Below are 26,952 nucleotides of genomic sequence, written 5' to 3' on the forward strand. Positions count from 1 at the left end.
GTAGAGCTAATTTTAACTTTTTTAAACCCATTATGTTACTGGCCGATTAATCGATTATGAAAATAGTAATCGATTAATTTCATAATCGATTAGTTGTCGATTAATCGATTAGTTGTTTCGGCCCTAGCTGTATCCCATTTCACAATTACAAGGCAGCCCAGGGTTTAACCATGGGGCTCTGTCTTGCCTAACAGGCTGTATAGCACATAGGCAGTATAGGGTTTAACTGATTAGCCAACCAGGGGGCTTATCTCCCTTGCAGGCAGTACAGGGGTTAACACTGGGATCCTAATTAGTACCTCAACCAGCTCTTAGGGCAGCACAAGATTAAAAGTTGAGTTTTTTCATGAACCAGTCAGCAGCAGGCTCCTCTCCCAGCAGGCAGCACAGGGAGTAATGACTGCTCCTGTGTCCAGACGCTAGCTAACAAGTGTTTAGCCTCTCTGCACACACAACAAAGACAATTTAGGGGGGATGAGAGCTCTGAGGGTCGAGAGAAAAGGCATGGCCAGCCGCCCACCTACTTCCCAGGTCACTTCCCTGGAGGGCGGAGCAGTGGAAAGTCTGAGGAAGAAGGCATTCCTGCATAACCACATTCCCCTGCGGTGGTACATCCAGGCCTTTTCTCCCTCCATGCATGGCAGACTCCACAGGTTCGGCTTCTCCACAGTCAATGATGGCTAGCAGCCGCTGCTCCTGGTTGTTTACATTCATCTGTAAATTCATCTGTTTATTACTTGTGGATATACCATGCTTTTTGTCAGTGCTGCCTTCCACCCAGTGAATTGCCTGGAGCGGCACTGAAAAACTCCAGCCTTTCTTTGCCACACCACAGCTTCCTCTTCTGCAGACCGCACTAAGACATTGGTCTGCTCAGCACCTTCCTGCATCGCAGACCTCATGTAATTCAAGCGTTCTTCCGATATATTAGTAATGGTTACTGTCCTGCCTTATATTTTAGTTAAATTGTGTTGGGGGGGCCCACATAGCAGACCCAACCTGCGAGTCGGGTCTTCTTTGAACTGTACTAAGCTCCACCTGTTTACCGATTTATCTGTCACAATTCGAGCAAGCGAGGGTTGTTCGCTACTCTACCAACTGTTCTTTACTGTTTTACTAAAACAATAAAAACTATTGAAACAGAACTAGAGATCCTCAGATGTTTTGGAGATGTTGTGGAGTATGACCTGGTGACTCCTGAGATTCAGTTTTCCCTGATTTGTGCCTAACTTCACTGTCCTGCACATAGACATTGTAAATCTCTTGGCAGAAGAGCCATAAGCTCTTGCAGATCAGCCAAACTTGCTCTTGCAGGGCCTGATCTACCATCGTGCTTTAGATGCTAGCTTTGACAATCTGGTGGTTTAAGCTTAAGTCCTGAGGGGTAGGGGCAGTACTGATTCTGATTCCTAAACTGTTCAAGGCTGGAAAGTTGATCTCCAAGAAAGTGCACTATCGTACATGGGAGGTTCATTTCATCTATAAGTGGCGCTTGTAAGTTTCACCCCCCCCCCCCAACAGCATGCCATGGGACACATTTTAACATTTCTTCAGTCTGACTTGAGGTACCTTTTTAAGGGCCAGATCTCTGCTTTGACCATGCTGTTTCAGAGACCTCTTGCATATCACTCCTTGGTCAGGGTGTTGCACCGATTGTTCCACCTTTTTGTCATGTCTGCTTTGCATGGACACCATATCTGTATTTACACATATTTACAGCAGCATTTTCTTTGTTCTAAGCCCCTTGCAATTTAGTTTTTGGCTCTGCTATTCAGGATTTCTTTTACACCTTGGTGCTGGCTGCTGTGCTCCTAGATTAGAAAATCTCCATTGGTTATCCTCCTGCTGAGGGAACAGTCAACACAGGTTAACAATGTAGCCCTGACTGTGATGTTTCTGAATCTTCAGAAGTCTGTGTTGGAACAGACTCATTGCTTAGAGTATTTATTTAGGTCTAATCCTTGACACACTTCAAGCTCAGCCAGAGGCGTACACCCCACTCTTCCCATTTTAGCATCCTTCATTGTAGTCCCCTTTGCCCAGTTGTACTTCAGACTCCTACAACACAGCATCCTGGTGATTGTGACTCAAGTTGGTCTGTCTCTGGCTTGATGGTTCATTAATCCTGCTCTGGAGTTGGAAAAATGTTCCAATCTATTGGAAGAACCTGGTGAGTGGTGTCACTCCATTGAGCGTTGGAGTCCTGGTTACCTGTCAGTGCAGGAGAGTTGGACACTCGATGAGTCTGGTCTCCAACATCCTGGAATGTCAGGAGATTTTGGTTTTCCCTGCAGTGCTGAACATACTTACTGGGGGGGCAGCTGATCGGGTTCACTCAGGCATCAACAGTCTGGGGATCCAGAAGTCTTGCCACGGCAAGCGGTTACATAGTTACCTAGTTAGTCAGGTTGAAAAAAGACACAAGTCCATCCAGTTCAACTTTAAAAACCCTAAATAAAATAAATATCGCACAATCCAATATACCTAATTTTATACTCTGTTGATCCAGAGGAAGGCAAAAAACCCCAGCAGAGCATGCTCCAATTTGCTACAGCAGGGGAAAAAATTCCTTCCTGATCCCCCAAGAGGCAATCGGATTTTCCCTGGATCAACTTTACTTATAAATGTTAGTACCCAGTTATATTATGTACATTTAGGAAAGTATCCATGCCTTTCTTAAAGCAATCTACTGAGCTGGCCAGAACCATCTCTGGCAGGAGTCTATTCCACATTTTCACAGCTCTTACTGTGAAGAAACCTTTGCGTATTTGGAGATGAAATCTCTCTTCCTCTAGATGTAAAGAGTGCCCCCGTGTCCTCTGGGTTGACCGTAAAGAGAAACGCTCAATACCAAGTTCACTATATGGACCCCTTATATATTTGAACATGTTGATCATATCCCCCCTTATTCTCTTCTCGAGTGAATACATTCAGTTTCTCGAATCTTTCCTCATAGCTGAGCTCCTCCATGCTTTTTATCAGTTTGGTTGCCATTCTCTGCACTTTCTCCAGTTCCCCGATATCCTTTTTGGGAACTGGTGCCCAAAACTGAACTGCAATTCCAGATGAGGTCTTACTAATGATTTGAACAGGGGCAAAATTATATCTCCTCTCTCTGGAGTCCATACCTCTCTTAATACAAGAAAGGACTTTGCTCGCTTTGGAAACCGCAGCTTGGCATTGCATGCTATTATTGAGCTTATGATCTACCAAAACCCCCAGATCCTTCTCCACTACGGATTCCCCCAGTTGTACTCCCCCTAGCATGTATGATGCATGCATATTCTTAGCCCCCAACTGCATAACTTTACATTTCTCAACATTAAACCTCATCTGCCACATAGTCTCCCAATTAGTCAGTGAGGTCGGCTTGTAAATTGGAGACATCCTGTAAGGACGTTATTCCACTGCATAGCTTGGTGTCATCTCCAAAGACAGAAATGTTACTTTCAATCCCAGACCCAATATCCTTTTATAAAGATATTAAAAAGTAAGGGTCCCAGTACTGAACCTTGGGGTACACCACTGATAACCTTAGACCATTCAGAGTAAGAATCATTAACCACTACTCTCTGAATTCTGTCTTTTAGACAGTTTTCTATCCATTTACCAACTGATATATTTCCAAGCTTGTAGACTTTTATCTTACACATGAGCCGCGTGTGGGGAACTGTGTCGCATGCTTTTGCAAAATCCAAGTATACCACGTCCACAGCCACTCCTCTGTCCAAGGTTTTACTTACCTCTTCGTAAAAAGAAATCAGGTTTGTCTGACAACTTCTGTCTTTCATGAATAAAGTAGATAGTAGTAGTAAAGTAGAATAAGGTAAAGTGGATCTTGTCCTGTACAGAACTACACATTCCAGCTTTCTCTGGCATTTACATAGCAGGCATTGACAGTGGGGGCAGGCAGGCAGGCTTCCTCCACTGGCAGCCCTTAGACCTGGAGATATTCTATCACCTGTCATTGGGAGGTGCTAGTTGATCAACAAAGGAGACTGTTTGTCTCCAGATACAAGTATCCACTAATGGGAAGAGTAAATCCTCTGATTTTCCCTGAAAATCCTCCTTTATAGGATCAAGATGGAGGGCATGGCATTCAGGTCATTCCCAAAGCTCTGGACTGGCCAAGGTAAATGTGGTGGATGAGTATATAGGAAGCGCTAAAAAAATATTAGACCTATGAAAAAAACATAACAATTATACAAAAATAATGTGAATGGTTATAATGTGTATAACCACAGCAAAAGATTCTACTCAATAGTGAGTCCTTAAAGGTGAAAAAAAAATGAATATGTTGGCAAACTGCGTGCTTCAAAGGAAATGGTTCCAAAACCAAACATAAAAAGCATTAGTTCAAATCCAAGATGTGTTGAAATGGTGATCTTAGTTGCAGGACTTGCATTGAGTGGAATAGTGACCAGTCCTTCACCACACAAATTACACCCAACGTGAGCAGATGAATGGGCTGCTTACCAGATGTATTTGACTTCTTTAATGAAAAGTCAAATATAATAATGCCTGCTGGCATTTGTAGAAGCTGAGAGATGCACAGGAAACCTCCCCTCAGAGTGTAAGGCAGGATATGCAAAAATAATCAAAGAATATCCGTAGCGTAATAACGTTTATTAAAATATCATTAAACAATTGCCCAATGGCTCCTTACTTAAAGTGCCAGACCCGGCACTGGGGCTGCAAGCCTGTCAGACGCGAGTGAGAAAAAGCCGATCAACGGCTCTTCCTATTGGCATCGTGATTGGACACGGAGGCCCAAGATCGGCGTAGCGGTGTGTCAGGGTAACACACCGCTCCGCCACGATGGCGTGGTGGCATGCTATCCTGCTGGACGTCATATGACGCCCAGTCAGGATAACGGAACCACCGCCCCGGCCGTCAGTCTGCTATAGGCCGGGTGGGAAGTGGTTAAAGAAGTCAAATATATCTGGTAAGAAGCCCATTCATCTGCTCACATTTGGTGTTTGCCAACATATTAATTTTGTTTTCACCTTTAAGGTCTCACTATTGAGTAGAATTTTTTACTGTGATTATACATGTTATAACCATTCACATTATTTTTGTATAATTTTTATGTTTTTTTTCATATGTCTAATATTTTTAGCGCTTCCTATATACTCATCCACAAATTCAAAGTGTTCTATTCACTTTTCTAGGAGAGCAGCTTTTTTGTATTTGCATTTCTTATTAAGTTATATATGTAACTAGTGGCGCAGAGTGTTTTTTTTTTTTTTTTTTTTTTCTTCGACGGACCTGTCAGAGCGCCGCCCTCCCCTATGGGGGATCGGATGATGACCGTAGAGTCCGTTGTCACCCGATCCGAAAACGGATGGGAAAAGTAGGTTTTTCCTCCGCTACGCTTTTTTTTGGAGCGGGTCGAATGTCAGCTGACATGTCACCGCTGACATCAGACTCTCCATAGAGATCTATGGAGGGTCCGTTCAGGTCCGCCTGTCAGTTTATTAGGCGGACCTGAACGGTCTGAAAGAGGCCTTATTTGCAATGTAAATGTGGTACTCTGAATGAGTTGTCTCATTCAGAATGTGTGTGTGTGAGATCAAGTTTTTTTGTATATTTTGGCATTTTAAAATGCCACCCTTTTTGAATCAATTTGTGGATATTCCCCTCCCTATTCTCACTTACAAGGTTGTGGTATTCCTTGTTGCCTTCTTAGTGAAGTGAGTGTCTGAGCTGGCAGCCTTCTCCTACTACGAACCCTTTTCGGCCTTACCCAAGGACTAGGTGGTGTTGACGCCCGGAGTTTTCTTCTAGTCTAATAGTTTTGGCCTGTCACCTTAGCACAGTGGTTCTCAACCCCTCTAGTGCAGTGACCCCTAGATAAAATTTCCCAAGCTGCGGGGACCCCTAACAGTAACATTTTTGTAGCGTGGGTTGTCAGCACCCAAGGACACGGACATTTAGCGCTCCCTGAGTCCCTTCCACTCGTACAATATTAAAATCAGGTATGGTACATTTTAGGATGTACCACTCTTTCTCTTTGATCTCCTTTCTCTCCCTTTCATCTCTCTCCATCCTCCAGCCCCTCCCACTTCACTTTCCTTACCAGTCAGCTGACCTCTAGTCTCTGCCCCCCCAGCCATGCCATGAACTGAATGGGCGGCTGCGACGAGGCTGAGTGGGCGGCCACAGGCTCCAGGGACAGCCCTGCTGGGAGGCTGCGAAAAGGCTGGGAGAAAGCTGCGGGCTTCAGGAACAGCCCAGGATTGGGTGACCCCTGGCAAATCGTCATTCGACCCCCAAGGGGGTCCCTACCCCCAGGTTGAGAACCACTGCCTTAGCAGGATATCTATCTTCAGCTCTGTTCTGCACCAATTCATTAGAAGTTCTTCCATTGCCTAGATATATCTCATATGGTGTGAGGTTTACCTTGCAACCACTGCTTCTGTCAGAAAGGCTGAGTCGAGGGGGAATTGCTTCTCATTCTACTTTTTTTTTTTTTTTTTTTTTTTTTTTCCCCCCCCCCCTCCAGGGATTAGTTCAGGCCTAGTTTGATGCCAACTTCAGGGGCAAAGTTTTTCTGATGGGGTTTTAAGCTGCAGGCAGTTCCTTGTTCTGCTTTTCGTGCCTGTTAGTGTTCTGTTGCTGTTGCCCACCCCTCAGTTGGACTGCTTTTGGATGCCTCCACAGCCTTCCCATATCCCACAATGACTAGTGAATAAAGCGGACTCTTTTTTTACTTGCTGTAAATGGTTTTCATTGACTAACACAGGTCCCACCCCTCTGTCTATGATCATGCTCTTGGTACTGCTTTTCCACAATACTTAAGCTGCCCACAATTTTTGAATGAATATTCTTTAGGAAAAATGTTCTAAGAGTTCATTATTCTAATCAGTGGGTCAAATCAACATTCGTTTTTGACTGTAGTGACAAAATTGAAGCAGGATGGAAAATGTTCCTTTACCGAATGAAACCCACATACACTGTTAGACATTCGTTCATGTCATTCATTCCAAAATCAAATGTTAAAGGCAAACAAAATCTTCCAAATTACATGATCTGAGCATTTTTGTATGAATTTACCTAAGACTTTTCATCTATGGCCAGCTTAAGGCATGTTGGGAGTAGGAAGAGTCAATTGGGCTGACTCAACCACCCAATCTCACCCCCTTACACTTTTTTTTTTTTTTTTTTTTTTTCTATATTTGACAGCCACGCCATTCATTCAGAGATTTGTAAAAGCATGAACTACAAGTCCCGTCTTCCACAGCTGTAGGCAGACTTATAGTTTTCAGTGGACTTTGAGCACGCTGATCAGTACGCTCCATAAATTATTCTTCCAGCTTTTTAATTGAGGGCCTGTTCAGAGATACTGGCAGAAAGTTGGCTGGACAGTGCATTACAATAACATTAATATAGAAGCATAATCCTTTTTTTAAAAGTTGCATAAATGCAAACACTGGAATAATAACTCTTAACTAGTCACTCACTGGAAATATGCTATGCTTCTACACTCCTACTCCCTTCTTTTATATACAGCAGTTAGAGAAGCAATCGGATTTGTAAAGGTGTTTGGGTTTATACTATGAATGTAACGTTTTGAATGCAACTTTTTTTGTGCTTTATGAATGTTTCCAAATGTTTTTATTAATGGTTTACTTTTGAATAGGTGTTCTGGAGACTTAGAAGATGATCACTTAAATTTCACCAGTGTAAAGTACTTGGAATCCACACGCCCACAGATGTCCTTTCTATGTCGCATTCGACGTGCAGTTATTACTGTAGCCTACAGGCTGTCACTTTTACCTCTTGGTAAGTCTCTTCCGTTCACTTATAATTGTATTGCGTTAAGCGCCCTTTTTACGCTTTAAATAAATAACACTCGGTGATAAGTGAAAAAAAGCAACTGCCCCTTTTTTAAAAGTGAAACATTCGCCTTAACAACAAATAATAAAGGGAATGGCGCTACTCTTATATAAAAACAATTCCTTTGCACATTTAGAATTGAGTAAACCACCATAAGTCAATAAAAAAAGTATATCTTCCAAGTGTCCCAATCGCTATGCTTGCATCAGAACCAGTGCTCACATCAGCTTGCCAAATAGTGCTCCACCACAGTGAGGACAGATTCTCGCTCACCAGATCCAATTCGTCCTCAAATGTTTTAATCTCTTAATAGGATTATTCCACGGGTGCCATTTTCCAAGGTGTGTCTCCCCTCTTAATATGGATTTAATTTAATTCCACCAAGACCAATAAGTTTGCTCCGCTTCATAGTACCATAAATAAGTAATGGAGAGAGCGGGGCTAATATGGTGTAGGTAATTTAAAGCTTCCTGATGAGGCAGTACAAGCGCAAAGCATTGAGGCTGCGCAGTCGCCACGATTGACATCACACCCGATTGGGGACATCTGCATCATATCTGGCTATTGGAAGGCAAATCGGAGCGGTGAACAAATAGAAAGGTTGTTTATGTTGGTGCTTACTGAAAGCTCCATTATATGCAAGTACAATTATTTTCATTTGTTCGCTATCTTTTAAATGACTACACTAACCATTATTGTTTTTTAAGCACCTTTTTTTAGTTTTACGCATACACAAATGTTCTTGCATCCTTGAGTATACCTATTTAGTTCCGATTGAATACTTAAATAGTTGTGTGGTGGTGGGTCCCCCCCAAATGGAGATTTTTATTGTTTTTTTCCATTGATGCTATCTGCATATTTTATGCCCATGAGTGCCTTTTTGTAGAGATGCACCGAAATTTTGGCGGCCGAAACATATCGGGCGAAAATGGTATGTTCTGCATTTTGCCGATAAAGAAAAAGCTGCTAATAGTGACTCCAAAAAAGTGAAGACCTACATAGAATTTAAAGGGATGCATTTTTCTTGCGCTAAAGGTGCCGCTAACGGCCAACAATACATTAATATTCATTTAAATTCATGATATAAATTAGTCATATATATTTTTTTTTTATATATAGATGGATATACAGTTGTGCTCATAAGTTTACATACCCTAGCATAATTTGATTTCTTGGCCATTTTTCAGAGACTATGAATGATAACACAAACTTTTCTTTCACTTATGGTTAGTGCTTGGCTGAAGCCATTTATTATCAACCGTGTTTACTCTTTTTGAATCATAATGGCAACAAACTACCCAAATGACCATGATCAAAATTTTACATACCCCAGTTCTTAATACCGTGTATTGCCCCATTTAACATCAATGACAGCTTGAAGTCTTTTGTGGTATTTTTGGATGAGGCCCTTTATCTTCTTGGATGGTAAAGCTGCCCATTCCTATTGGCAAAAAGCCTCCAGTTCCTGGGCTGTCTTGCATAAACTGCACGTTTTAAGATCTTCCCAGAGTGGCTCAATGATATTGAAATCGGGAAACTGAGATGGCCACTCCAGAACCTTCAGTTTATTCTACTGCAGCCAATGACAGTTACTTGGCCTTGTTTTGTCATGCTGGTATGTCAGAGTACGTCCTATGCGCAGCTTCCCGGCTCATGAATGCAAATGTTCCTCCAGTATTTTTTTGATAACATACTGCATTCATCTTGCCAACAATTTTGACCAAATTTCCTGTGCCTTTTTTGTAGCTCACACATCCCCAAAACATCAGCGATCTACCTCCGTACCTTTCATCATAGGCCTTGTTGACTCCTCTCCAAATGTTGCATTGATGGTTGTGGCCAAAATGCTCAGTTTTGGTCTCATCACTCCAACTTTGTGCTAGAAGGTTTGAGGTTTGTCTCTGCTTTTTGGCGTATTGTAAGCTGGATACTTTGTGGCATTTACGTAGTAATGGCTTTCTTCTGGCGACTCGACCATGCAGCCCATCTTTCTTCAAGTGCCTCCTTATTGTGCATTTTGAAACTGCCACACCACGTTTTCAGAGTCCTGTATTTCACCTGAAGTTATTTGTGTGTTTTTCTTTTCATCCCGAACAATTTTCCTGTCAGTTGTGGCTGAAATTTTAGTTGGTCTACCTGACCATGGTTTGGTTTCAACAGAACCCCTCATTTTCCACTTCTTGATTACAGTTTGAACACTGCTGATTGGCATTCTCAATTCCTTGGATATCTTTTTATATCCCTTTCCTGTTTTGTACAGTTCAACTGCCTTTTCCCGCAGATCCTTTGACAATTCTTTTGCTTTCCCAATGACTCAGAATCCAGAAACATCAGTGCAGCACTGGGTGAAAGATGCAAGGGTCGGTCAGGAGTCCAGAAAATTAGATATATCTATATCTAATTTAATATAAAAATTTTTTTTTTTTTCCCGTTGCGATCTTCACAAAAGTATTTCCCGAATCACAACATTCTTTATCAGCGGAACCAAGTATAAATATTGTAACAATTTGTCAAAGGAATAGACTTCGGTGTAAATGAGGAAAGTTTAAACACTAAACCTTTTTCTGACATTTTGTTGGTTTCAAGTTAATATTTTTTGCTAGAAAATTACTTGGAACCCCCAAACATTATATATAATATTTTTTGTAGAGACCCTAGAGCATAAAATGGTGGTTGTAATATTTCATGTCACACTGTATTTGTGCAGCGGTCTTTCAAATGCAATTTTTATGGAAAATAACTTTAATGAATTGAAATAAAAAATAAACCAGTAAAGTTAGCCCAATTTTTATTTTTTTTTTGTATAATGTGAAAGATTTTACATCGCGAGAATCGTGATCTTTTTATTCTAAACAAAAAAAAAAAAAATCGGGATTCTTATTTTGGCCAGAATCGTGCAGTGCATGTGTGTATGTATGTGTAGATAGATAGATATAGATATTTTAAATTGACGCTATTTGGCCAGGTGCATCCTGCATTTTCGGTTTCGACACCAAAATTTCCATTCGTTGTACCTCTACCCTTTTGATATTTTTGGGCTACATGAATGGTTGTTCAGGTATTTAAAGGACAGCATAATGCTTGGACAATATAGTTTTCTAAGCTGATGGGTCTCCTGTCCTTGCATGTTTTTAGTAGAGGCTGGAGAAATGGAGGAAAAGTACTGCATAATAGTTTTTCTGACTCTTCACAGCCCTTCATGGCACTAAACTTCTGCAAGGAAAGGAGATTTTCTTTTGAAAAGGGCTGCCTGTCACCTATCTTGCCTTTTTGATATTTGCAAAAATAATCTGTTGTAATCGACTGTAAATTCTTGGCGAATATATACATTTTTTACATTTGTTTTATGCAGGCATTGCTGCCGTCTGGGCTGTTTTTCGATATATGAAATATCGTGGGGCAAAAGAGGAGGAAGAAACTAAACAAATGTATGACCTGGTCATAAAAATTATAGGTGAGCCCTAAATATGGTTGAATAGCTTTTGGATGTTGTCAAATATACCAAAGGCCCCCATCAATTCTACACAGTATATATAACCAGGCCACTTCTAATCATTCAATACGTTTTTAGGATTTGTAGGGTTGTTTTTTTTTTTTTTTTTTTTTTTCTCCTATAGGTTTTTATTTCTCCAAAGTGCCGCCTGTGAACTCAATAGGATGTGTTAAATTTTCTGTGGCATGTAAACTGCCTCCTCCGACAATATTTTGGACTTTAGATTAGCCACAGTTTTACTGCTCCCCCAGTTTCCAATCTGCCTGGTTTGTTGTGTGTGTGTTTTTGTTTATTTTTAATCACCCATGTAAAAAGAAAATTGTGGCACCAAACCATTGTAACCATTGTTCTCTGCTTAACCACATCCCGCCCTCCTATAGCAGAATGATGGCCCGATGGTGGTGGTGGTTTCAATACCCTGACTGGACATCATATAACATCCATCAGGATAAGCCACTCATGCGCGATGTCAGGCTGACACATCGCATCACCGATCTCGTGAAAGAGCCTATGATGTAGGCTCTTTACCATGTGATCAGGAAGTGCCGGTTATTGGCTTTTCCTGAATTCGTGCTGACAGAGCGCAAGTAGAGCCGAGCCGATTAGCGGCTCTCCTGATGGAGGTCTGCGCTGATAATCGGCGCATTGGTTAGTGCACTGTAGACCCATCAGCAGTACCCACCAGGGATGCCAATCCGTGGCCCGTCGGTGAAGGAGAAACCCTATTTACAAAGTTTTGTAACAAAGAATTTTTTTTTTTTTTTTTTTTTGGGCAGAAAATTTGTTTTTATATGGGTACGGTGTTGCATGACCGCGACATTTGTCAAAGTGCGACAACACTGAAAACTGAAAGGAAGGGGGTTAAAGTTCCCTGTATCAAAATGGTTAAAGGTGTTTACATTTATTACAGGGAAAAGTACTGTATAGTATGTTGTACATATTTTGGGTTACTGTTGCAGTCCTAATTTTTTATATGTTTTTCATAATTTTTTTACATGTTTGCTGCTTTTATTTTCAATTATGAAGAATTTTAAATTGGCCACTTTAAGGAATGCTATTTCTTTGCAATAACTTTTCTCTCCCCTTAATGGTTGGAATGCACTATAAGCTTCATAGGGTGCGCCTTTTTTTTAATCTTTGTATTTTATAAGTTAATTTAGGGCTGCAACTAACGATTATTTTCATTATCTATTAGTTGGCACGAATATTGTTTTGATCGGATAATAACCTTTAAAGTGTGGCGTATAATTTAGTGATGGGAAAATTCGAAGGAGTAGAATAGAAAACTTCTTGCTCAAAGGAATTTTCAGACGGTGTACGTGGTTTTCGTTCAGAAATGACATTCATTTTAAAACAATGTTAAAAGCAAGTGAAATTTTCAAATGACATTCTTTCGTTCAGTGAATGTACAAAGATTTATCATATTAATAATCTCGTCTGAAAATCGATACGTGTATGGCCAGCATAAGGCTTGGTTCACACCTATGCAGTTTGCTTTTGATCCGTTTCTGCAATGCTTTTTGCTGTGCGTTTTGCATTTTTGCACATGCAATTTTGCTGCAGTTTGCGTGTGGTTTTTTTTTTTTTTTTTTTTTTTTTTTTTTCCAATTTGTTGGGCAGATTGAAAAATGCAAATTGCTGCAAAAACGCACTACATGATTTTTCTGCAGCTTTTCCATTGAAGTCTATTGAAGCAAAAAAAGTCCCTTGACCCTTTCCAAATACTCAAGGAACTGTAGTTTGTTTCTGCAAAAAGCAACAAAAACATAGCAGCATGCTTTTTTGTTTTTTTGTTTTTTTTTGTATCACCTGTCATGGGGTTAAAAAAAAAAAAAAAAAACTGAAATTGGCTGTGTAATGATTCTGCACAGAGCAGTCCTGATTCTCTCTAGGGTCCCCCACCGACTCCTCTGGCTCCTCCTGCCTTCAGAGTGCCCCAATAGCAAGCTGCAAAGTATAGTATAGAGTGCCCCGATAGCAAGGGAAAAAAAACTTGCCTTTAGAACCACTCACTTCCTGCCCAGGACTACATGTCCCATGAGGCATTGCTCCTCACACATTCACAAGTTCTCAGGCACTTACTGACATGGATGGTGTACTGAGCTGTATGTGTGCTGCACTGTATTCCTTGATATGTAAATGATGCATTCTGTATGCAGGCCAACGAATCGGCTGGCCGATTAATCGATTTTGAAAATAGTTGACAACTTTCTCTTTCGTTCATTGATGGACACAAGCACTTCTATTTTTGAACTTGGGGTTATATCACTACCTTCAGGAGTAGGACTAGGCAGAAAAAAAGGCACAGCATCGCCCAGGGGTGGTCCTTACGGTTAGTAACTCACCACTCTGCTACAGGCAGCTCAGTTTTTTTCTGCCTAGTGTAGAAGGACCTGGCTTCCTGCTGGGACCTGTGGTTCCTTTTGGTTTTTTATTTGTTCTATTTTTGATCTGCATCTGCAATCAACTGCTGGGCTGGTTGACTGGCTGACTATCATAGATCCCAGGAGTCTCCCCAGCCTGACCACCGAGCGCACGCAGACCTGAGCTCCGCGCTGGGTCGGCCGTGACGAGCCCCATCCTGGACCGGGGTGGCCGGCAGGCTAGACGCCACGCAGGGACACATATGACCAGGCACCTGACGTCTTGGTCGCAGTGTCACCGTGGCTGACAGTCACTCAGTTTTTAGGCGGGAGGTGGATTTGTCTTGAGAGTGTGACCCGCAATCCCTGCTGGATGGGTAAGTGCATGCTCCCCGGTTTGGAGGAGTTGGGTACTCCCTGGGCTGGTTGGTTCTGTGGAATCTGCTCTTCTCCCTCCCCCCCCCTGTTGCACTGCCTGGAAGACATCGCCGAGTCGGTTGGGTACCACGAGGTGGATGTTTTGGCCCCTACCTGACCTTTTGTGGGTCCCCTCTGGGCGGTCTCTGTGCTCTCCAGGTGTGGAGGGAGTAGCTGGTGTCCTCTGCGTGTAGCATCCGCCATTTGTTTGGGGCTGGGCGCCGCGGCGCCCATTTTTCTCGTAGCCGCGGCGCCCATTTTTCTCGTAGCCGCGGCGCCCATTTTTTCTCGTAGCCGCGGCGCCCATTTTTTCTCGTAGCCGCGCCGCCCATTTTTTCTCGTAGCCGCGCCGCCCATTTTTTCTCGTAGCCGCGGCGCCCATTTTTTCTCGTAGCCGCGGCGCCCATTTTTTCTCGTAGCCGCGGCGCCCATTTTTTCTCGTAGCCGCGGCGCCCATTTTTTCTCGTAGCCGCGGCGCCCATTTTGCCTTAGTCTTTTAGCATTACTGGCTTCGGGCTCTGTCTGTGGAAGTGCGGCCATTTTCTTGTAGTTTTGTGGGGGGACTTCTGTTGGCCCTCTAGCGCTGGACGTTCCGCCTGGTACAAGCACGGATCCCTCTCCCTCTCTCCCAGTATTCCAATGGCTGGGGTTAATACTCGGCGAGGGTTTTTCTTTTTCCGCCGATCAAACTTCAGACCCTTCACTCTCCGGTTGCTGCCGTCCTGCAAGTGGTCATCTATGTTTTTGCATGTGGGTGCTGGGCCTCGCAGTTTCCACCTTCGAGACGGTCCCATATGCCCAGTTTCACACTCGGGTCTTGCAGAGAGATCTCTTATCCACATGGGACAAATCCCCGGCATCTCTGGATTGTCAGATCCGCGTGGGCCATCTGACCAGGGCCTCGCCTACGGTCTCCGGCCCTAAGGACCGGGAGGTTGTTTCTCCCTCCTACAGTAGACCGTGATCACGACAGATGCCAGCCTGACCGGCTGGAGGGAGAGTTCTGGGCCCTTGATTGTCCCAGGGCTGCTGGACATCGGAAGAGTCTCGATCAACGTTCTGGAGTAAACCTGATCACACTTATGTCTCTCCATTTCAGACGCAGCTGCTGCACGGTCTTCCGGTCAGGATCCAGTCGGACCATGCCACAGGGGTGGTTTTAAGTCAACTACCAGGGGGACGACGAGCTCGGCAGCGGTGCTTGAGGTCTCTCGCATTCTGCGGTGGGCAGAACTTCACGTGCCGGCTCTCTCCGCCATCTACGTTCTGAGCATTAATCTGGCAAGCGGACTACCTCAGCCGTCAGTTGCTGAATCAGGGGGGCGTAGTCACTGCATCTGGAGGTGTTTAGTCTCAGCCTGTGGTGGGGAACGCCGGACTTGGATCTTGCTTCCCGTCTCAATCGGAAGGTGCAGAGATTCGTAGCCAGAACAAGGGATCCCTTGACGGATGCGCTGGTGGCGCCGTGGGGGCATTATCAGCTCATTAGGGGCATCCCCTTACTGGCGCTCTCAGAAGTTTGTCTTTCTAGTGGCTATTACGTCTGGTCTGCGAGTTTCTGAGCTGGCGACCTTGTCGTGCAAGTCTCACTATTTTGGTTCTCCATAAGGATAAGGCAGTGCTTCGTCCGCATCCCTCGTTTCTCCCGTTTCTAAACGAGGACATTGTCCTTCCTTCCTTGTGTCCTCGATGTCTCACCCCAAGGAGGTCCCCTTGCACTCCTTGCCTGTGGTTTGGGCTCTCTCCTCTTGTGTATCTGTTGGTTAAGGCTCCCTTTTCTGAAGTCTGATTTACTGTTTGTAAAGATGGATGGCCCGAGGAAGGGCCTGGCGGTCTCTTCGGCCCCCCTTTCCTGTCACGGCACATTCTACCAGGGAAATTGGTGCTTCCTGCCTTCCGACATTAAGCGTCTGTTTCTTAAGTGTGCATCTTCGGCCACAAAGTTTTGCAGGCGGCCATCTGAGGTTTTTGCTCCCCTTACGGGGGGTTCTGTTTGGGTGGAGGTTATTTTTCCTTTTTTCTGTGTTCCCATCCCTCGTTGTGGCACTGCTTTGGGACGTCCCTGCGGTCAAGAATGGAAGTGCCGCGTCCGTTAATGAACAAAAGAGAAAACTGGATTTAAAAAAAAAAAATCCCTTTCATTGAAGGACACAGCACCCACCCCTTCTGTTGTGTTTGCACTGCATTTGTGACAAACTGAGCTGCCTGTAGCTGAGTTGGGGGTTACTACCTTGTTAGGACCGCCCCTAGGTGGTGCTGTGCTTGTTCGTTGTGTTTTTTTTTTTTTTCCTGCCTAGTCCTACTCCTGAAGGTGGTGATATAACCCTAAGGTCAAGAATGTGCTGTGTCTGTCAATAAACTCAGAAAGGGATTTTACGGTGAGTAGATAAAAAAAAAAAATATCAAATTTTTGATGATCGATTAGTTGTTTCAGCCCTAGGTTAAATTCAGTCTTTTCATTGTGAATGAGCAATAAAGCACAATCCTGATGTAGAACTGCAGTAGTAGGAAGCAGAGCCTTTGTGTTATAAGCTCTCCTGGGTTTTTTATCACAAATTACGCAAATGGTTTAAAGCGGGGTCCACCTATCTTCTTTTTTTTTTTTTTTTTTTTTGAGTTCATTCACAAACTTTTCTTCTCAGCATTACATACTCACATATTGTGTGTAATATGTCCGCCTGTGTCAGATTTCGTCGGAAAGAATAACTTATATTATTCACTGCAGGCGGTTTCCATCTTCATTGTGGGCATTTGAAGCCCACAAGCATTTATTTCCTGGATGTGGTGAATGCTGTGCTCCCAGTATTCACCGCTCGTTCCCGCACATGCTCAGTGGCATCCTGGGAAGCCTGAGACTAGCTCCCAGGAGTCTGGGAGAGGCTAGAAACACGCCTACTCCCACGGGAGGAGAACTAGGAAGTGCAAAGAAGAATAGAAAAATAAAAGGTAATTACGGCGATTTAAATTTTTTTAAACGGCATGTCAGCTACTAGGCAAGGAAGAGAATACATACAGATATTCAAAATTTGGGTGGAACTCCGCTTTAAAAAGCAAAGATTTACATAAAGCTGATATTACCTATATTGTTAAGTTTCTTAACACCTTCACAACTGCAATCTTCAGGTAAATGTTCTCAGGCAAGGTTCTTAATGCTGAGATAAAGCTAATCCACGGGCTATTGTGCATTGTCGTTATTCTGAGACTGCTGTCTAGAGATAATGTGCATCATTGTATATAATCGGCTGCTTGCATTTTAAATTGTTTTTCTAGATGTTTTGAAAAGTCATGGTGAAGCTTGTCAAGAAAACAAAGAGCTTGATCCATACACACCAATCCCACATGTGAGAGACTCGTTGATACCAGCTTGTGATCGGTTAGTAGTACTATTTTTGCCAAAAAAAAAAGTTTTATAACGTGCAAATTGGTTGAAAGCTGACCGTAAAACGTTGCGGTTTGCAAGTGGTTTACCGGGATCATGGCTGACGATCTCTGTCCTTGTAATAGTATAGGAATAAAAGTGATTAAAAAATAAAAAGGACCATGTGTGTGTTTTTTTTTTTTTTTTTTTTTTTTAAAAGCGCTCCATCCCTCCATACTCATGCGCAGAAGCGATTACATACGTAAGTCCCATATGTAAACAGTATTCGAACCACACGTGAGGTATTACCACAAACGATAGGGCAATAATTCTAGCACTAGACCTCTAGCTTTAAACAGGTAACCTGTAAAGGTGTTTAAAGCGACGCCTATGGAGATTAAGTACTGTAGTTTGTCGCCATTCCACAAGCGTGCACAATTTTAAAGCGTGACATGTTGGGTATCTATTTACTCTGCGTGCCATCTTTCACATTGTACAAAAAAATTAAGCTAACTATTGTGTGTAGTGTGTTTTTCTTCATTAAATAACTAGCAGGAGGAAAGTTCAAAACTAATCTTAGAGGTTTGTGTGTTTTTTTGTGTTTACACTTTCTAAGATTAGTTTTGAACTTTATTCCTGCTAGCTTGTGGTCATGCCACCCTCCCCTTTTCTGATGCCTGTTCCTGGACTCATTCAATCTTATCAATATTTTTTTTGTAAGTGAGGTCCCCAGAACTGGACAAAATATTCTAAATGAGGTCTCACTAAAGATCTGTAGAAGTAATCTGGTGATCCTTCTAATGATTCATCCTATAATTTTTTTTTCTTCTTCTTCATTTTCCCACTACATGGCCACACTGTTAATTTTACAGTAATCTGAAATGAGGACCCCCGATTCTTTTTCCTCGGTAGTGCTGGCTGACACTGTATCCCCAAAATTGTACTTTTTCTGGGCCGGTTCACACCACAACTTTGCATTCTGGATGCATTTCTGCATGCAGGTGTTTGATGTGTTCTATTGCATTCCCCTCCCTGAGGACATGTGTGCTTTGTGTGTATTGCATATTTCCTCTTTCCAGATGCGTTCCATACAGAAAAAAATGCAACATTCTACTTTTGTTGACTGCACTGGAACACACTGCATTGTTGTGAACTAGTGTCATTGAAATACATGTTAAACACTGGCTATGTGTTTTTGAGGCCTGTTCATATCAGAAAGTGGCGCTTGAAACCTGCGTTCCATGCGTTTCCCACACCACGTTGTAGTGTGCGGTTGCAATCTGCATCGGGTATCGATATTCGGTTAGTGACACCCCAAACGTAGGTCACAAATGCAGTACATTTGCCCACACCGGATCACATGGTACAGATGTACAGTGCGATAAGGTTGCGGTCAATTTTCAAAAGTAATATATGCGTTTTACTTTTGATGCATTGAAAACTAGCTGAAATTGCACTGTAGAACTGCATGTGTTTCTGTGTGAACCGGCTCTTGATGCTGAATAAACACTGGATTGCAACTAGTGTGAGCCAGCTCTGAAGGGATTGGTTTTTTTTCCTCAGATGTAGTATTTTACATTTAGAAACCTTGAAGTGAAATTTCCACTGCTTTGACCAATCTTCCAGCAATTCCATTAGACACCTCCAGGGATGCCAACCCTGTTTAACACCTTGGTGGTATCACAAAAAAGATGCCCAACAAATATTTAGTTATATCACTTTAAAAAAGATATTAAATGGAACAGGACCTAGTACACAGCCTTTTGGTACACCACTAGTTATTGGTCTCTGCATGAATCCTTCTTACAACCACACTCTGGTATCTATCCTTTAGCCAACTGTATATCCACTGAACCACCCATGGGTTCTAGCCTTTACAACTTTTGTCATAGATCATTATGTGGAATTGTATCAAATGCCTGGCTGAAATCAAGATGGACAATGTCCACAGCACCACCCTGGCCCAAAACATTGGTAATCTAGTCACAAAAATCAGATTAGTTTGACCTGGTCTGCCTTTAGTAAAGCCATGTTGCTTTGGGTCCAGCAAGTTGTCGGTTTTAAGTGATCATTGCTCCTCCTTATACATATACGGCAAGGCGCCGGCTCTTCTGCGCAAAATCACATACAGGTATGTGATCTCGCACTTCTGGGTCTACAGCGATTGCGTGCCAGCGGTGACCAGTTACCGCTGCAATTGGACACAGCGGGAGCCAATCAGTGGGCCCGGCGCACCCGCCAATCAATCCCACCAGAGGCAGAATGGTGGTCTGCCTTTTTAAACAAAGGTAGATTGCCGTTCTGTGACAAGGGAATACAGATCCTGTTTTTGCTAAGCCGAAACACGGATCTGTCTTCCCACAGTGAAGGGGACACTTAACTTTTTGAGCTCCGCTGATGTTAACCCCTTCCCTGCCAAGTGTCAGTACAGTGACGGTGCATATTTTTATTGGCGTCACTGGTCCCCAAAAAAGTGACCCATTTTGTCCGCTGCAATGTCGCAGCCCCTCTAAGTCACTGATTGCTGACATTACTAGTAAAGATTTAAAAAAAAATCCTTAATATCCCATAGTTTGGTTTGCGCAAAAGTTATAGCATCTACAATCAATATGTGCATATTGGGATTTTTTTTTTTTTTTTTTAAACTACAAACCTGTAGCAGATTACATATTGGCCTAAACTGATGAAGAAATTTTATTTACTTTTTATTTTTTTATAGTGCAAAAAATAAAAAAACGCAGAGGTGATCAAATGCCACGGAAAGGAACCTCTATTTGTGGGGGTAAAAAACTTCAATTTTATTTGTGCACAGCGTCGCACAACTGCCCAATTGTCAGTTTTTAAAATAACACAGTGCTGTATCGAAAAATGGCCTGGTCATGAAGGGAGGTTAATCTTTTGGAGCTGAAGTGGTTAATCAGTTAATGGTCCAACAACTATATCTCAAAGTTCTGTTAGAACTCTGTGATGAATACTATCAGAACTAAGGATGAGCTCAGGTGTGTTCGCAAACAGCACGTGCAGAGCCTGCCAGAAAGTCTGCACAGCGCTAATCACAAGCTGTGAGATATTTCCTGATCTGTGCAGCCGCGCATCGGGACAATGTCTCACTGCTTGTCATTAGCCCTGTGCAGTGCCGACTTCCTGGCGGGCTCTGCACGTGCTGTTTGCGAACACGTCTGAGCTCATCCTTAATCAGGACCCATTGCTTGCTTTAACCAAGCCAGTTCCCCTGCTGCCTCTGTCTCTAGAAATCCAGAAAATGAACAGTCGTTACTAGAACCAATATGATTCCCAACTTGTCATTTATTTCTTAGAAGACTAAACAGAAGTAATTGTTTAAATGGTTTGCGACACAGCATAAGTGTTGTGCCCAGTCACTACATGTACATCCCCAAACCATAAAGTAATTTTATTGAAGAGCTGGTCGCTGAAAAATTTTGGTTTTAACCGCCTGAAGTCCAGGCCATTTATAGACAGTATACTGTCGGCAAGTAGTTAATTTGCCAAACCTTGTCAGAATTGATGGATTCCTTCCGCCAAGGCAGGCCCTTGGTTGATTAAACGATTGACACAAGTCTGGAGACTGGGATGGCAGTAATATGTCTGACTCTGTTCTTTGAGAGACGTAATGTTGGGCCTGATCCTTCATCTTCTACAGTTGTAGATGGACTTCCAGAGCCTGATAGTCACTCAGACTACATGGTTTGCAGCCAGAAGTCTTCAAATCCTTCTGGTAGTATTTTTGCATGAGTGCAGCCCCACTTCAATGGGGGGGGGGGGGGGGCTGTTCATTGAGCTGGGTCCCTGGGCAGTGTATTTCCCCAGTGTTTGGCTGCTTAGGTCACCCACTGTAGCTGTATCGGGTTAAATCCCTGAACTCTGCCTCAACTGTCTCTCAATGGTTCTCATCAACTAAGGGTGTAGCTACTCGGTCTGGCCTGAATTTCCCCCACTGAGACCTCTGGTTCCTTGCTGGACAGACCTTTTGAAGGTAATTCCACACTTGATCTCTCTCATCCACCCCCTCCTTAAAAAGCAATTTGCTAATCATCAATCTTATCCCCTCTCCCAAGCAAATCTTTTTAATTTTTTTGGCTGGCAAGGTTCTGCTCATTCAACATTCCCCAGAAGTATCTGTTCCTAAGCAGTATACCTTTCATCTGCTTTAGTGCCTTCTGCTAGCATCTCCATTATAAAACTTGGGAGAACTTAGGAATCTGCACTCTTTTAGGAAACTTAAACCTGCCGATTTGGTTGGAGATGGCCTCCTCTGGATCGAAAACTGGTAACTGGTTGACTAATGGGTGAAGGGGGGTCAGCTTGGGCTCTACCTAAAGAGGTCCTTGTCTGGTGGAACTCTGCTCTCTCCCTTAACAAATGTACCCCTCCTTACCTTTTGGGCTTCATGGTATGTCTGATTGCTTTGCTACTGCTTTAAAGGACTCTCTTCTCTAGTGCGTTTTCAGTCACCTTTAGCCTCCCCTTCTGTGTCTGGGCTAGTCCATATCACACAATTCCTTTGAATCAAGAAGTTCTTCACGCTACTTTGCAGACTCTGGTTGGGGTGGGGCCTTCCCAGCGCGCTTAACGGTTCTGTCTGGTGCATACCTTGTCAGGGTATCCTTCTGTGAGTCAGTGTACTGACCAGACCTCCTTTGGCCACCTTTTGGAGTCCATACAGGAACTTCTGGGAAGGTCTGGGTACTTTACTATGTATGGTGCTGAGGGTCTTCCTATTGCCCTCACTGGTTCTCCTAGTAAAAATGCCTTCTGTGCTTCCTTAGCTGGTGACCTACAATGTTGGGGCTTGAGGGTTCAAGTGATACTACTAAGTTTTTTTTTTTTTTTTTTTTGTTTTGTTTTATTTTTTGTTTGTTTGAAAATAACAAACATTATCTAATTGCCTGCTCTGTGCTGTGATTTTGCACAGAGAAGCTTGGATCCTCCTCTTCTTGGGTCCCTCGCCGGAGCTCCTGGCCCCTCCCTCCTGCCGAGTGCCCCCACAGCAGTTAGCTTGCTATGGGGGCAATAGAGCCACAGCTGTGGTTTGGCCCCGCCTCTCTCTCTCTCTCTCTCTCTCTCTCTCTCTCTCTCTCTCTCTCTCTCTCTCTCTCTCTCTCTCTCTCTCTCTCTCTCTCTCTCTCTCTCTCTCTCTCTCTCTCTCTCTCTCTCTCTCTCTCTCTCTCTCTCTCTCTCTCTCTCTCTCTCTCTCTCTCTCTCTCTCTCTCTCTCTCTCGGCTGACTTTGACAGCAGCAGGAGCCAATGGTGCAACTGCTGTCTCATCCAATCAGAAGCGAGGCACTTGTGCATGTTGCTGGACCGAGATGGGGTTCAGGTAAGTATTAGGGGGGCTGCTGCACGCACAAGGCTTTTTATCTTAACCACTTCCTTCCCAGCCCATAGTCAAATGACGTCCACAGGAGGGATCTCCCATCCTGGGAGGGCGTTATATAACATCACTGTATTAGTGTCACTGGTGACGCTAGTTTGGGAGGTAAATATATTGGTTCGCCATCAGCGTTTTATAGCGTCAGGGACCCCCATACACTACCTGATAAAGGTTTTAACCCCTTGATTGCCCCCTAGTTAGCCCTTTCATCAGTGATCACCGTATAACTGTTACGGGTGACACTGGTTAGTTTTTATTTTTTATAGTGTCGGGACACCCACCGTTTATTACCTAATAAAGGTTTAGCCCCCTGATCGCCCGGCGGTGATATAACTTGTTTTTTAGGGTCAGACAGGGTCTGCGTCACCCCAGGCAGCGTCAGGTTAACGCCAGTACCGCTAACACCCACGCACGCAGCCTACACCTCCCTTAGTGGTATAGTATCTGAATGGATCAATATCTGATCAGATCTATACTAGCGTCCCCAGCAGTTTAGGGTTCCCAAAAACGCAGTGTTAGCGGGATCAGCCCAGATACCTGCTAGCACCTGCGTTTTGCCCCTCCGCCCAGCCCACCCAAGTGCAGTATCGATCGATCACTGTCACTTACAAAACACATAACTGCAGCGTTTGCAGAGTCAGGCCTGATCCCTGCGATCACTAACAGTTTTTTTGGTAGCGTTTTGGTGAACTGGCAAGCACCAGCGGCCTAGTACACCTCGGTCGTAGTCAAACCAGCACTGCAGTAACACTTGGTGACGTGGCGAGTCCCATAAGTGCAGTTCAAGCTGGTGAGGTGGAAAGCACAAGTAGTGTCACGCTGCCACCAAGAAGACAAACACAGGCCCGTCGTGCCCATAATGCCCTTCCTGCTGCAGTCGCCAATCCTAATTGGGAACCCACCATTTCTGCAGCACCCATACTTCCCCCATTCACATCCCCAACCAAATGCAGTCAGCTGCATGAGAGGCATTTTCTTTGTCCTCCCGAGTACCCCTACCCAACGAACCCCCCCAAAAAAGATGTTGTGTCCGCAGCAAGCGCAGATATAGGCGTGACACCAGCTATTATTGTCCCTCCTGTCCTGATAATCCTGGTCTTTGCATTGGTGAATGTTTTGAACGCTACTATACACTAGGTGAGTATTAGCGTAGGATACAGCATTGCACAGACTAGGCACACTTTCACAGGGTCTCCCAAGATGCCATCGCATTTTGAGACCCGAACCTGGAACCGGTTACAGTTATAAAAGTTAGGTAAAAAAATATATAAAATAAAAAAGTTGTCGTTTTATTATTCTCTCTCTCTCTCTCTCTCTCTCTCTCTCTCTCTCTCTCTCTCTCTCTCTCTCTCTCTTTTATCTTGACAGCAACAGCGTTTGCTCCCACGATATATAAAGCTGTGACTCCAGCGGAGGTGATATATGCCGAAGCATGGGGGCAGCAGGGGCAGAGGAGCGATTTGCTCCTAACTTTTGGGGCAGATGCCCCCATGCTTCGACATATATAAATGATGCATGTATGCCCATCATTAGAAGTGGGTGGATGAAGGGAGGTATTCTAATGGTGGGCATACCCACCAATCAATCTTTTTTTCGTTCAGCCCACAGCAACGTACTGGTATGTTGCTGGACTTTGAGTGGTTATACCAGAATGATGCCTGCAGGTTTAAGTATCATCTTGGTATCTTTCTTTTTCAGCCAGCGGTCGGCTTTCATGTAAAAGCAATCCTAGCGGCTAATTAGCCTTTTAGACTGCTTTTACAAGCAGTGGGAGGGAATGCGCACCCCCCCACCGTCTTCCATGTTTTTCTCTGGCTCTCCTGTCCCAACAGGGAACCTGAGAATGCAGCCGGTGATTCAGCCAGCTGACCATAGAGCTGATCAGAGACCAGAGTGGGTCCAAACATCTCTATGGCCTAAGAAACCGGAAGCTACGAGCATTTCATGACTTAGATTTCACCGGATATAAACAGCGCCATTGGGAAAGCATTTTATCACACCGATCTTGGTGCGGTCAGATGCTTTGAGGGCAGGCAGAGGAGAGATCTAGGCTATCATACCTATTGCTATCATAGGGGATATTTACATTCCCTGAGATAACAATAAAAATGATTAAAAAAAGAAAGGAACAGTTTAAAAATAAGATAAAAAAGCAAAAAAATAAGGAAAAAAAAAAAAGCAAACCCCCCCCCTTTTTAAAAGGCTTTTAAAAATGTATGTAATTTGTCGCCACTGCACGTTTGTGCGCAATTTTAAAGCATGTAGTGTTTGGTATCCATGTACTCGGCCTAAGATCATCTTTTTTATTTCATCAAACATTTGGGCAATATAGCGTGTTTTTAGTGCATTAAAATTTAAAGTGTTTTTTCTCCAAAAAAAGTTTGAAAAATCGCTGCGCAAATACTGTGTGAAAAAATGAAACACCCACCATTTTAATCTGTAGGGCATTTGCTTTAAAAAAAAAAATGTTTGGGGATTCAAAGTAATTTTCTTGCAAAAACAAATAATTTTTTCATGTAAACAAAGTGTCAGAAAAGGCTTTGTCTTCAAGTGGTTAGAGTGGGTGATGTGTGACATAAGCTTCTAAATGTTGTGCATAAAATGCCAGGACAGTTCAGAACCCCCCCAAATGACCCAGTTTTGGAAAGTAGACACCCCAAGCTATTTTCTGAGAGGCATGTCGAGTCCATGGAAAATTTTTTATATTGTGACACAAGTTACGGGGAAAAGACACTTTTTTTTTTTTTTTTTTGCACAAAGTTGTCACTAAATGATATATTGCTCAAACATGCACCCCAAAATACATTCTGTTGCTTCTCCTGATACGGGGATACCACATGTGTGAGACTTTTTGGGAGCCTAGCCACGTACGGGACCCCGAAAACCAAGCCCCACCTTCAGGCTTTCTAAGGGCGTAAATTTTTGATTTCACTCTTCACTGCCTATCAGTTTCGGAGGCCATGGAATGCCCAGGTGGCACAAACCCCCCCCCCCCAATGACCCCATTTTGGAAAGTAGACACCCCAAGCTATTTGAGAGGTATAGTGAGTATTTTGCAGACCTCACTTTTTGTCACAAAGTTTTGAAAAAAAGAAAAAAATTTTTTTTCTTGTCTTCATTTTCAAAAACAAATGAGAGCTGCAAAATACTCACCATGCCTCTCAGCAAATAGCCTGGGGTGTCTACTTTCCAAAATAGGGTCATTCAACAGAAAAATGTTAAAATGAATTTCTACCTCCCATTTAGGCCGATATGTATTCGGCTACATATTTTTGGTAAAAAAAAAAATAAAAATCGCAATTGCTGTATATTGATTGGTTTGCGCGAAAGTTATCACATCTACAAAATAGGGGATAAATTTATGGCTTTTTTTTTTTGCGGAACTGCGACTTTGCGGCGGACAGATTGGACCCTTTTTTGGGACCATTGACATACAGCAATCAGATCTAAAAATAGCCACAGATTACTGTATAAATGTCACTGACAGGGAAGGGGTTAACACTAGGGGGATCAAGAGGTTTAGTGTTCCCTAGGGAGGTATTTCTAACTGTTTGGGGGCTGGGCTGATTGGAAGAGAGAGATCACTGTTGCTAATCACTAGGAACAGCAGATCTCGCTCTACTCCCCTGACAGAACGAGGGTCTGTTTGTTTACACTGACAGATCCCCATTCTGCCCGTCCCTGGAGCGATCGCAGGTGGCCAGCGGACATTGAGTCCGCTGGACCTGCTGGTTAGCTCCCCTGCTAGCGCGTCAACAGATCGCCGTGTTCGCGCCCAATGTACAATGACAAAGATTTGCGCAAGGGAGTCAACCTGCCGCAGTACAACTGCGGCGGCTGGTCCGTAACTAGTTAACCACTCGCCAACCTGCCGCCACAGTTATGCTGCGGCAGATCGGCTCTGCTGCGCAAACCGCTGTAGTTGTACATCTGTCCGTGAATGTAAAACTGGGAGCGAGCCCCCCGCAGACTGTCTGCTGGCGACCCGTGTTTGTGGTATACAGAGACAGAACGAGGATCTGCCTGTCAGTTGACATTTCAGAGAGATGCTGTTCCCAGTGATCGGCAACAGCGATCTGTCGTGTCACA

At 43.5% G+C, this 26,952-nt stretch overlaps 1 protein-coding gene across 1 annotated transcript in view; it reads left to right on the forward strand.

Moving 5' to 3' along the window:
- The window catches only part of LEMD3 (LEM domain containing 3), an 89,211-nt gene that overhangs the window by 43,957 nt on the left and 18,302 nt on the right, over positions 1-26,952 (forward strand). The window contains exons 6-8 of the mRNA XM_073620127.1: positions 7,643-7,785; positions 11,192-11,293; positions 17,383-17,485. Of these exons, the coding sequence (XP_073476228.1) occupies positions 7,643-7,785; positions 11,192-11,293; positions 17,383-17,485 (348 nt within the window). The remainder of the gene's footprint in view (positions 1-7,642; positions 7,786-11,191; positions 11,294-17,382; positions 17,486-26,952) is intronic.

This window comes from Aquarana catesbeiana, linkage group LG03 (assembly GCF_042186555.1).
Source record: "Aquarana catesbeiana isolate 2022-GZ linkage group LG03, ASM4218655v1, whole genome shotgun sequence".
Classification (NCBI taxonomy): Eukaryota; Metazoa; Chordata; class Amphibia; order Anura; family Ranidae; genus Aquarana; species Aquarana catesbeiana.